Source organism: Vidua chalybeata, chromosome 18 (genome assembly GCF_026979565.1).
Source record: "Vidua chalybeata isolate OUT-0048 chromosome 18, bVidCha1 merged haplotype, whole genome shotgun sequence".
In the NCBI taxonomy this organism is placed as follows: Eukaryota; Metazoa; Chordata; class Aves; order Passeriformes; family Viduidae; genus Vidua; species Vidua chalybeata.
The window spans coordinates 9,570,401-9,583,477 of record NC_071547.1 but is presented as its reverse complement, the minus strand read 5'-3'; the positions used below and the strand labels follow the sequence as shown (position 1 = coordinate 9,583,477).

At 42.6% G+C, this 13,077-nt stretch overlaps 1 protein-coding gene across 8 annotated transcripts in view; it reads right to left on the bottom strand.

Annotated features, from left to right (window-relative positions):
- SPPL3 (signal peptide peptidase like 3) overlaps window positions 1-13,077 on the bottom strand; it is a 56,110-nt gene that overhangs the window by 4,626 nt on the left and 38,407 nt on the right. For 6 of the 8 annotated variants that reach the window (XM_053959916.1, XM_053959913.1, XM_053959919.1 and 3 more), the window contains 5 exons: window positions 12,904-12,998; window positions 9,983-10,102; window positions 6,816-6,894; window positions 5,983-6,095; window positions 920-1,026 (listed from right to left, as the gene is read on the bottom strand). In XM_053959916.1, coding sequence (XP_053815891.1) covers window positions 920-1,026; window positions 5,983-6,095; window positions 6,816-6,894; window positions 9,983-10,102; window positions 12,904-12,998 — 514 coding nt within the window. The remainder of the gene's footprint in view (window positions 1-919; window positions 1,027-5,982; window positions 6,096-6,815; window positions 6,895-9,982; window positions 10,103-12,903; window positions 12,999-13,077) is intronic. The other 2 variants (XM_053959917.1, XM_053959914.1) reach the window with 1 other exon arrangement.

The window sequence follows — 13,077 nt, the reverse complement described above, 5'->3', positions numbered from 1 at the left end:
ACAGCAACTCAAGCTGAAGGTATTTTTGCTTTGCTATTCAAGAAAATAAAGGCTATTTTCCTTATGATGATAAAAGGCAAAATGTGTATCAAAAATTCAGATAGAAATTTTTAATCCTCAAGAATAACTGGAATATACTTTCTGATATCAAGATATTGATACTGATTAGTTTCTTGAGACCCTTTGGCAAAGGACCTGTCTGGACAACAAGCAGAGAGTGTGGGATGACAAATGCAGATAAAAGCACCATGAAAATTGAAAGAATCTGCAGAACAGAGAAGAGGTAAGCACAGTGCTCACGCAAATGGAATGAGGCAGCTCTTGTCTCCAACAAGGTTTGATGCTACAGCCGATCCCACTGGAATCTCTGGCTGCCAAAGCAGTCAGTGGGTGCTGCCCTGGATCAGTGCTTGGTGTTATGCAAAGGTAAAACAAACCCCTCTTGCTATTACAGAATACATTCTGTCAGGTTTCTTGTAGAAGTGCACTAAGATTTTATGCCAACCTGTCTGGCTGTAAGTCCATTTGCATTCCTGTTCTGCAGATTTCACTGCTAATCAGAAGTCAGCACGTGTGCCCTGTGCCAGTGTGGACACAGCTCTGTGTGTGTGGGAAATGCTTGTTCTCATCTTCAGCCTGCTTTTAAAATCTGAGGTCCAAATTCCGTTCTTTTTAAATAATATGCAGAAGTCAAAATACTCTAATCTTACTTCTGCTTTATTTCAAGTAATTACCAAGGAAATAATTTTGTATCCTGTTCTAGAATTCAGCATTTCAGAATGGAGTGGTGGAGCCAATCTTCTGGCTTTGCCAGATTTCCTCAACTTCATACCAATAGAATTCATGTAAAACAGGCCCAAGGCCGATTACAAATCCAAAGCATAAAAACAGTTTTAGCAAAACCAAACCAAACACTTACCCAAAAGACATCATAAATTAGTAACCCAGAGAGCAGCAAGCAGGAAACCTTCAGGCTCGGCAGCCGGACAAAGGCTATCATTGCAACACACAGGCCCATAGCCAGAGCTACAAAATGCAAGACATCATTAGTTCATTAAAAATAGCAGAACAAACAGAAAAACACCAATCTCAAGAAAGTACCTCCCCTCCAGGACCCCAAAGAAGCCTGTCTGCACCTGTGCAGCTCTGCATGCACTAGATGACTGTCTACCATTTCCAGACAGTGACGTTCTTCTTACCAGGGTTAAGCAAAGTCAAAATACATTGAGGAGCCAACTGCAAACACATCCCCTTGGAAGCAGGGATCCCTCTGCAGGCACAACCGCCTGTTCCACTCAACTTCCACCACCCACCACAAAGAAATGTTTCCATGTCCTCTGTCCTAGAGACTCCATCTCCCCTGTACAACCCTGACTACCTACTTTAAAACAGAGGCAACAAAACAACTTTGAATTCTCTGTGCCCCAAACACAAACCTCTACTTTTCCTCTACTGGGTTTTCTAAGAAATGCATAAAATAAATAAGATCCTTGAGTCTTAATTCAGAAAGGGCATGGCTACATGACTTGTTAGAACTTGGTCTGGCAAAAACCCACTCAAACCAAACTTCTGCTTGGGCAAGACTGTGCAAGACTGCCTGAATACCATGAAACATCATCATTTAGATGATATCCAGGATTTCCCAATAACCAAAATGTGTGCGAAAGCTTAGGGGAAAAAATATGGATAAGTTTTTTCTTAATCCCTCCTAAGGGTGAGTTTTCAGCCAGCTCAATGAGCTGAACAACATGACACAGCTCAGATTTTCACTCTGTACCAAGGGGAATTTTGTAGGGTAGAAAGGTAAGATTTTAAACAAAAGCCAGTCTTCACATTTGTGTCATTGCCTGCTTCTTTGAGCCCAGCCTCATCTACCAAGGATACTCAGCTGACAACTGCATGTATTTCTACTGGTTCCAAGTAAATCCCTGAAGAAATACTTACAATAAAACAAATTCTAAAAAAACTTAAAAAGCAAATCAGCTTTCATCTATGATACCAGTCTATTTGCAAGGAATAATGGAGCCCTGCTGGGATCAGATTACAGTCAATCATGCAGACATTTGTCACAAAATGTCTTTGTCTAACATGACATGGAATTTTTAAGAAGTTACAATCCCATTTTTGCCAACTGGAACTGCAGGGAAGCCAATTCATTATGCACATGCCCACCACCAGTGTAACAGCTGGACTCAGCCAAAATGGACAAATTAACCTCTGGATTTTCAGGCTGTAATTATGGGGCTGTGAAGCCACCTACCACTTGTATTTCACCTGAAAGCTGGGAAGATCTTCCATCCACTCACTAGGGAAACACATCCATGCACATTCAAGGGATAAACATTGTCCTAGGTCTCCTGCCAGTGTGGCTGCCTGCAGTGCCCAGGGGCTGCATCCCAGCAATTCTGCCAAGCCCACCTTATCTCCTGAGAACTGGTAACCTGAGCACAACCCCAAGTGTCACAGCAGCGCAGTGGGGTCACTCTGCACAACTGTAACTAGCTACAAAATGTGAGCAAATTATTGAGGTTTAAAGAATTTGACCCAGCAAAGCAGCAGGAAAAAGAACTGCATTCATTAATTCAGTATAGCCCTGAGTTACAGACTTCCTCAGCAGAAGAGCAAATACAAGGAAACAGACTGTTTTAAATCAAAGAGGTTTCTCTAAAACCACTGTTAATAATAGCTCAAGCAAGCCTATATTTAGGAGAGGATTTCCAGGTTATAATTAATGAGAAATGGAAATACTGTAACCAGTATTTTATCTATTGTTCACACACTCCATTTCTCTCTCACTGAAATGAACACAGCCACATGCACCAAGGCATCAAACTAAGCAAATACTGGGTAGAAAAGATGGAAAAAATCCTTCAGCTGACAGTAAAATACACATGCTAATAATTACACAGTTTTGCAAATGCTTTAGGAAACACTGGTAAATTTAAAAAACAAGCAGGAATGCCCAAGAGCAAGTACAAGTAATATGGGCCAAAGTGCAATCAATGGACTTCTCTAAATGAAAGCCAGCTTCCCTACCCAAGCTCATGCAAAGTGTTGACAAACTATATAAGGCAGATCTGCACTGAAATATACTTCAAATCATTAAAAAAAAAAAGCCAAATATGAGAGAAAGACAAAAAGAGGTAGAGCAGCCACACAACCAGCAGCTCTGGTTTGGAAGTGCTGGGCAATGGGTTAACAAGGCTGAATGGAAGCACTGGAGGAGTTAACCATCAATTAACAGAGCAATTTAACTCCAGAGTCCCTGCAAACACACTCCTTATGGAACAGGGATATTCTGAGGATTAAGAATATTCTTGCATATGTGGTTAGACTCTGGCAGCTTTCCAGCTCTCCTGCATCCAGAGCAGGTGAAAGCTCCAAGATGCTGCTGGTGTGGAGTCTGGTTTACAAAGCACTGTGTAAGCTGGGGAGCTTCAACTTCACCAGGTGAAGCTCTGATCTGATGAAAGTGTATTTTAAAAGAAGGGAGTAAGAACACAGGCCCAATTGCTGCAGCAGTTCCCGGGGTATCCATGACCATGCCGTTCACTCTGTAACTAGAGATATCCCACACATCTACAGCATTCCTGTTGTACATCTCCAGCTCTGTCCACTATTTAGGAAAACTTTCATTTTAACCAGGCTTTACCAGGGAACAGTGACCATCCTTGATGATTCTGTCATCCAACCATCTGCTCTGAGAAATAAGCATTTCAATACCTATAAAGGTGCATCATCACATGCCAGAACAACACTCTGGAGCCAACACGGGCTCACTCTGCCCTGTAACACGTCCCTGCCTTTAGAACCACTTCAGCCAAGGGCTCTGCAGGCAGGGGCAGGGTAGGATTTGGGCACTGAAGGCTGTTCCAGCAAGAACTGCCACACCTCGATTTTGTAAGGCCTGGCAATTACCAAGAAGTATTTCCCGTGTTGTCCTCAGCTCTCGAGCTGCAAAGCTCTTTCACTGACAGAATCAACCGCACAGCCCCGACCAAACACCCAGGGCTCTCCACGTGCTGCTGCTCAGCAGGAACACCCACCCAGTTCCTCCAGCTCCTCCTCCGGCCCCGCCCGGGCGATGAGCAGCACGTTCGCAATATGTGGTTCATTTTCTGCCGACGGCCGAACAGGGGATCCTCCCGGGCCGGGCCGGGCCCAGCCAGCAGCTGCCAGCGCTGCCTTGAGGACAGGAGCGCCCTGCCTGGACGCACGAGTGAGCCGCGCTGCCGCCCGCGCTGCCCTCCGGACGGGAGTCCCCGGCGTCCCGAGGACTCCCCGGCGTCCCCAGGACTCAGTCGCAGGGAAGGCAGAGACCATGGGATCCCACGTGCAGCTGCACAGGATGAGGACTAAAGCTCCGCTCTGTTTCCCTGACAAAGGCCAATAAAAGCTACTCCCTGTTTAGTGTCACTGGCAAAGACTGATTTTATTAGATTTGAACAAATGACAGGAGGAACACCTATATAGTTCAAGTTCCCTTAATAAACTACATAAAATAATTCAAAGTGAGACAGCAGCAAAACAATTCAGTAAATCATAAAAAAATCTCCCAAGAGAAATAGAAGCCAGACACCACTCTGCACCAGCAGCTCAGAGCTCTGTAGATGAATTACTGCAAAGTCCACCATGTCAGACTGAAGCATTCACAAAAATAACTTCTTTTAACTAAATGCTTCTGCTGATACCTCAGTGTAGCCAACTCTTCAGATTCTGCCAAAATCCACACTTGACATTCCTTTTAGGTTTGCAGCTACTGCAGATCAAGTGTCACCCTCGATTTCATGGTGGGCTACTCTGCTTATCACAAAACAGACTTTGTCTGCATTTTTTTCATTTACCATCTGGTATTTTAAAAGGTATTTCCCTTTCATACAACAGGTGGGACTTTTAAAGCAGTTCAAACCATGAATGAAGCCTAGTGCCCACATACAAAAGAAAGAATGATGGTGCCATGAGAGGTTTCAGTGCTAAGGATGTGCTGCTGCTACCTCATTTAGAAGGAGCTGTAAGCTGATGGGATGAATGTTTTCTATCTTAACAAACAATTTCAAGGGCAGGTAATGTTGTTGCAGCATTTTTCCTCAAGCAGGCACAACCTCAGCATGCCATTACACCATGTCCTAAGCCAATTTAGCTGCCTGACACTGCTGAAAAGCAGAGGTCCTGCTCCTGGCTACTCCTTCATGCCTTTGCTATTATATCCACTCCATCCCCTCAGATTCCATCATGCTGCCACTTACCTTCTGCCAAATTTAGCACACACCTGACTACACAATAATCCAATTCATCTCACTGCAGCTGCAGAAAAATAGGCTGGCAAAACCCAAGTATGCTGCCATTCTAGTGAGCTGGATCAGTTTACCATGTGATTAACTGAGTGCCAGAGCTAGCACAAGAGATCTGGAAGGCAGGAGGGAAGGATGAAGGCTCCTTTTTGGAACAGTAAGCTGTGAATTCAGGTCAACCACCACGAAAAAAACCCCAATAAATCACACCCTCAAGCCAGCTGGCTGACTGCCAGTTTCGCCCATCTCACCACACAAGGCAAGCATCGCAGAGATCAAAGCCAACCAGCTACTGTGAGCTGCTCACAACAAATTATTTGAGCATCAGAACCAATAAACAACAAGATGCACACGAAAAATTAATCAAATTTTTAGAATCAAGCTATGAATCATAAACAACCACTGTCTCCACACATCCTTAACTCAATCTGACCATTTACCCTACACCACACAGGTGCAGAATATCTTTCATGAGTGTTCTGGCACTTCCCTGGAAGCTTTTACAAACCAGAAAAACAGGTGTTCCAAGCACTCCCCTGCCATGCTCCTGGCAGTGGCTCTTCAGGGAGTCTGCCACACAGCTCAGCAGCCAAGCCATTAATAATAGCAAATTTCACCCATCATCACCAGGCAAATGTTGTGTCAGAAGAGGCACAAACCAATAGTAAAACCCCTTAATTCACATACTCACCGTCCATTAGGAGCCAGTGGCCAGTTAGGACCCAGATAAGGACAAGCATCACAGACAGAGAAAACGAGAGCAACTCGGCAGCAGTGAAACGCCCACAGCAGCCAAAGGAAATCCTAGAACAACACACAAGCATCAGCTGGAAGACTTTATGTTTCCATTTAAAGAACAGAAAATGGACACTGTTGGAACATGGCTCAACTGCTGATGAAAGATGCCAAGAACAACTGAAGGGAAGTTCCTTTGCCACAAATAGGTACCAAAACAGCAACAAAATAAAAGCTTTCCTCACATTCAAATACTATGTGTGAAGCATGAACTGCAGAGATGGAAAATATCCTGTAAATCTTGGCACCTCTCTGCAAATTGCCAACATTCCTAGCACCACCTAAGATAGTGCTTTTAGCAACATGAACTCAAATCACAAGGTTAAAAAATAAAATTAGTTTCAAAACAAGACATTAACAACTGTAATTTCCACTGGTTTAAATACAGTCTTCAAAGGAGCCAGCATTAAAATCCAGAATCCAATGTTAACAAACATTAAAATCCAACGCCAATCCCAAACTCTAAAGTCTCAGCCAAAAGAAGCCAAACTTATTAAAAATCACTGTTGGAAAATTTAGACTCATGTAATGGTATTGCATTTCCCTGGCTGGCAAGTGTGAGTGACTTACAGAAATTGTGCTTCCTACTTTCAAAGTGGAAACATGATGTTGGCACAAAAAAATATGCACAAACATCAGTCCTGAGGTTAATGCTTATTAAAGAATTCTCATTAAAAGAAAGAAATACAACACACAAGAAGAGGAGCAAAGGATTGCTCAAGTCCTTACTTGTTTTGAGGTGAGCAAGGCCGTGTTAAGTACTGGCACATCGGGAGCAGAAGGAAAGCAAAAGCTATTGTTGCAAGGACTATGAAAAGAAGAAAAGGTAATATTAGGACATTCAGACCTAATTTCTACAGTACACAAACATGCTTCTCCAATTTGGAAAAGCTCTTGCAACAATGTCCTATTATCATATGCTCAGTATTATTCCAGCATGAGCAGCTCAAAGCTCTGAGGTTTTCTGCACAACAGTGAGCCTTCAGACTGAAATAAAACAAAAGCTCTTAAAGGAATGCAATACCCTGTCCCCAAACCCTAAAAAAAGTCTTACATTTATTCATGATCATGTCAGCAAGAAAAACAGTTTTCACATATTCTGAGAAAACAAAATCTACTACAAATTAGTTGTGAGATTTTCTTACAATTTTTCAACATATGACACGGACTAACTCAGCATAATAGAGGGTTTTTTTCCACTTTTTAACCTGGATGGTAATTTCTTCCCCCATCTCACTCAAAACTCTTTATTCATTACTAAACACAGTAAAACTTCAAATAACTTACAGCCAGTAGCTGGCAACCTCACTTTTTAAAATACAAAGCGCTTTAGGTTTTTGAAAACAGAATGATAAAAATACATAAATATCCAAACAGACTATTTCCATAAACATTTTCTTTTTCAAGCAGCATACTTATCCCACCCACACATTTGTAAAAACATTCAGTAACTGCTGGTATTTATAATCATTTTTCCTTCCAGTTTTTTTAAAGGACTGTTTAAAAGGATGGAGCACGAGGGCGTGGAAACAGAGACATGTAAGCAGCACACATCCAAAACTGTGCAGCAAGAACAGACTGCCATGAAAATCAAAGTTTTGGAACTTTGTGCATGCTGCAATTCAGTTCTTTGTGCTGTCTTCTACTTATTCCTTTAAAAAAATTTGTTGCTGGTTTTTAAAAGGGATTTTTCTTCTCTTCTCTTCTCAAATGAAGATGATGGGAAAGAATCAAACATTGTGTTACAGTTTAAGCCATTCTCTACACAGTTTAAGCCAACCAGAGAAAAATTCGTTTGGTCAAACCACATCTTTCCCTTCTGGTGGGAGGAAGATTTGAAACAAAACAAAACAAAAAAAGGAGAACTCGAACAATCTAAAAAGAGAATTTCAGAAGTGTCTGCATACAAACAGCACCATGAAAACTCTCAGTTCTATCAATATTTCAGAGGGGGGAAGAAAACCAGAAGCGGTAGGGAAAGAACAAACATTGTGGCACCTCTGCACAACTGAACTAAGAACCTCTTTGGAGGTGCCTGGCAAAGAACACTGCCCAGGAACCCCGTGCCCCTGCCACCCCGAGTCCTGCCTGCCCTCCCTGCTCCCTACCCTGCCTCCCCAGCACAGGCTCAACCCTCTTTGCCCTTGGAATCTCTCCTCTCCTCTCTTCTCCTCCCCTCCAGCTCTGGCCAGCAGGGAGCCCTGCACCTCCTGCCCCGGTGTCTCCATGCTGGGCTCGTTCAGAGTGGGAGTTAAACTGCAACAAGGAGCTGCTCCCAGCGTGGCTCCTGTCTGTTCAGGCTTCCAGCCCCAAGGCTCCTGTCCCCTCCAGCCTCAGTGATTCAGTCAGGAGTCCCTTGGCTTAACTCCTGTCTGCAGGCAATGCCAGCTCTGGGGCTCTGCCCTCCGCCGAGCACTGGGTCCTGGCCTTGGCTGCTTGCTGCACCTACGCTTGCTCCTGACTCTTCCCTGAAAGGCAAATCTCTGTGAGAGGAAGATTTGAGAGAGGTTTAAGAAACCAGACATCAGCTGTAATTTAGCAGTCCCCCACATCAGCCCCTACTAGCTACAGAGGATGTAAAACAGCATGACCTGAGCTTGGTCTGTCCCTCTCAAGGGACAGAGGGACCAAGTTCCACAGCCCCACGTTTGCAACTCCAGCAGGGTCCCTCTACTGATGCAAGCCCAAGGAAGAGCACAAACCTACCATAAAACCAGGTTCAAGAATAAAGATACCCAAAGTACTGACCCCCAGTCCCCTGAGACCTATAACAAGCCCCAAGGGACACAGGATCCCCTAGTTACACATGGAAGCGTTAAAATAAAGTTACAAAATCCAAGGTCATTTTAAAAATAAGTCAACCAATAACCCCAACAAATTCAAATTCCTCTTTTGTCATAAATATTTCCTTGTAATATCTTATATATTTGTTTGTATATATTTCCCTCATATCTAGCATACAGTAGAATCTATCTGAAGTATTTTTTAATAGGAAAGAACATACATGTCATAAGTCAAAGTTATAAAATCAGAATTCAAGAGGCCTCTACAGGAGGTAGAATTAGACAGGAGTCTCAAGGCTACAGATTTAAATTTCACCCATCAATATCAGCCCTGTTTAAGAGGTTGGCACAGCTCAGGAGTTAAGCCATAAGGGCAAAGCCTGCAGTGAAGTAGGAGAGGATGAGAGGTATTTAGGAGTTTAAAAGTCTTCACAGACTCAGTATGTGGACTGAGTACAATTTTTAGAAGCTGCTGTGTATCTGCAGCAGTAGGAAGAATCTTGCTACTCTCAACAGCAGCTGGTCTCTTGAAGAATTGCAAAAAGATAATAGGCCAAAATTTTCCAAAAAGCAATACCCTGGCATTTATTTAAAAGACAAAATGTAAATCATAAATAGGACTAGAGGATCTGCAACTTATTTGCAGGTAAATTTCAATTTTGTTCTAAATTCAAGCAGTGCAAAAGACTAATATTCAAATGTTAGTGAGACCAGAAACAGAAAAACTGCATTAAAGCAAAACCGAAATTAAAGTAGGAAAGAAGTGTCTGGACAGGATCCTCAAAGTTATTTCCCATGAAGTGCTTCATGTACAGTTCTGAGCACCGATTTATAAACAAGTGAGCTTCATGCAAAATAACACATCTGGGCATGTTTAGACCTCTGGCAATTTATAGTTCAGTAGGTTTAGCACATCTCTAAGTGGAAAATACTTCTCAAATAATACTTGTCTATTTATAGCTACACAGACATGAAAATACAACTGTGAAACCTGACGATTCTTTTTTTTTAATGTACTGTGAACGTGTATTATAATTCTTACCAACAATATTTAATTATATCAGTACTTTCTGTTTTATTCCAGGTCTTATAAAGAGAAGAAAACTTAGTCACCTGCTGTGCATATTGTAAAGACAACTTGAACTGAGTCGAAGAAGAAGAACATAACTAGGAGAGACACGGACGCTCCGATGGGCAGGAACAACGCCTGGGTGGAATCGATGGTTTGAATACCTGCAGGAGAGAGGGGGACACTGAGCTCGTGCTTGGTGCCACACAGGGACCCAGGCCCTGGCCAGCACAGGGCAGGGCTCTGACAGCATGCTCCCCCTCAGTGCTGGTGCAGCAGGCACTGACTTGGTGCTCTCTGAGCCCAGCACAGCTGCCTGTGCAGGAACGCTCCGGCTGAGCGTGCACTGCAACAGCCCCGCTCTGCAGAGCCCAGGAACTGAAAGTTCAGTCTGATCTCGTGCCATAGATAGAATGAATGACAAGCTGTGAAAATTAACATTATTTAGGGATTAGAATCACTTTACACCGAGACACATAAATGTGCTGAACAGAGCATATGTAAGGTTTACTTAATCTCTGGACACAAGGTGAAAAGCCTGACCAGTGTTAGGCTGACCCAGCTCATGCAAAGGGTGCCACAGCTTCAAATTCCACTTGGGTGAAGGCCACCAAGCTCTTAAATTTCATCACAGGCTGAAATCATGAGACAATATCAAGCCTAACAATAAAGGGCAGTTTTCAAAAAATACCCAAATAATTTACCTGTTTATGAAACCACCAGGTCAGTGAAGTGCACTGTAATTGCCTTTCTGCTAAAAACCAACACAAATTCAGGCTTGCATTTCATAACTGGTAGTAATTTTAAACAGGGCAGAGATACTGAATTATTTTATTCTTAGTATTTCCCTCACCTCACCCATTCAGTGTGACTGCCAGGGATATTGATCATGGGACAACTAAAACAACTTTTACTGCATTTCTGACTTTTCAGAATTACCAGCAAAATTGAGAAGTCCACCTAACCCCACAAATTCCAAGACTTAACCAGTCTGTAGCTATATTTACATTTGATTCCTGGGCAGGGGAAGAAGCCATAAGCAGCAACCCAATTAGAAATATAAGACACACTTCTACTACTTGCAGAGCACTGAAGTAACAATAGGGAACATCTGAAGTAGTCACTTGGTAAGTGACCAAGGGAAAAAAAAAACAGCTTGACATCAACTGTGTTATCCTAAAATAATTAAACACTGCTGTATGAAGGGGGTTTTAGCAATCCTAGGATTTGAAGAGTAAGCCTTTAGGGTCATGAGACATACACAGTCAAGTAGATATACACACAGATTGTGTGTCTGTGTTTCTGTGTGACAATGACAATGTGTCTTATTTTTTCCTGTGAAGAGTGGCAAGTCATATAAATAACAGGTTACCTGTACAACTCAGTTATCAATATATCTGATTACATTGAAAAACCTCAAACACACATGAAATACACTCACTACAACTTAGTATCTCTTATAAATATTCAACCATTTTCATAAAAGAAAAGCTGAACAAAAAGCATGGAAGTCATGACAGTTGCACATGATCATGTCATTTATTAGTTCATATCATGATCTATTACTCTCAAACATAAGTAGCACAATAAATTTTAAAGATAAAAAGCAGAAGAACTCAGTCATTTGGGATTTCTACATTGCTGAGGTCTGGTACATTAAAATAAAGTGCAATGTAGATAGCCCAGTGATGACAGTGTGAAGACACAAAAATTCTCATCTGTGACTTAGATCTGATTCCTCCTGCTCTGAGAAAGCACATTTATTCACATGTCCTTCAATTTCCCAAGGGAAAAACCAAACAAAACAAAAACCCAGAAATGACACACTGCACACCACCTTGGCATCTGGGAATTAGTGCCTGCAGCATTAAATGTCAGAGTTCTTAATTTAATTTCTGATCATTTTGACAGTTAATTTCCTTAATGTGCTTATTCCCTAGCCCCAGACTGTCTTCTCTTCCTTCCCAGATGCCAAAAGCCTCAAATGCTCGTTGCTGTATCACCAAGCACAGCAACCTCTTTGCTCTGTGCTGCCAACAGAGGCAATGCTGTGACAACTATTTAAATTCCAAGAGTCTACATTAGAAAAGACAAAACCAGCAAGAGACACATACAACATATGTTATTTCATTCATCATTTTAAAGTTATACTTCTTGCTTTAAACAAAACAAGCTTAGCATTCAGGGTTTCATGCACAGGGCTTCTCACTCCTGCCTTCTATACTCTGGGAAACTATTTCACTCTAGAGCCCTTTCTGAAAATATGGCAATATAAATTGCCTTCAGTTAAACTCAAGTATGAATTTACAACACACTGTGCACACTGTGTTCCACTCAACTGATTGGTTCCATATTTTTACCTGTAAAACTGTGCATGTCAGATGGCCAAGCTGCCTGCAATCTATTTATAGATCACAGAAGGGACAGTCACCACGCAGGAGCTGACATGTTAATCCCACTCTGAATAGACAGTGTGCAGACACATACTTTGTTGTCCATTATAAATGAGTTGCCCAGAGCCATGTGAACTCTCTACTTCAGTTTCTCTACGGATGAGGTGAATCCCCCTTAGGGATCTGTCAGTGCACCCTGCAATCACTCCCAGCTTACAGACTGGCCAACATGCCATAGCAATGAGCGCCAGCCAAAAAGGAATTACACTCCCTTCTCCTAACTGTGGGGTGGCTTTTTTCAAAGTAAAGCTGTTTCCATTTCCAGTCAAACCTGACAAATTGTGCCACATGCAATTTTTATGCATTATGGAAATATTATGTTGATGCTTTAAATTCAGCTTCCACGGGCGTGACCCAGCCGTGGACAGCAGTGTCAGAGCACAGCGAGGTGGGGCGTGCCCAGACACAGCCTGGGATCAGGTGAATCTGCAATGCAGCAGCTCAGGCACACACAGGTGAAGCAGGAGGGGCAGCACTGAGGGGAAGCAGAAAGGGTAAGGAGTAAAGCTGACCCTTACTGTTATTGGTGCTGTTGCCATTAAAAGACCCAGCAGCGCTGCTGTTGTCTTTCTCTTTGTCTTGATTCTCAAAGTCCATGTTCAGAGACCTGCAGGGAACAAGGCAAATGTGACAGATGAGTTCCAAACTCCTGTGTAGGCTCATCAGCTGCAGTCTCATTCCCACTG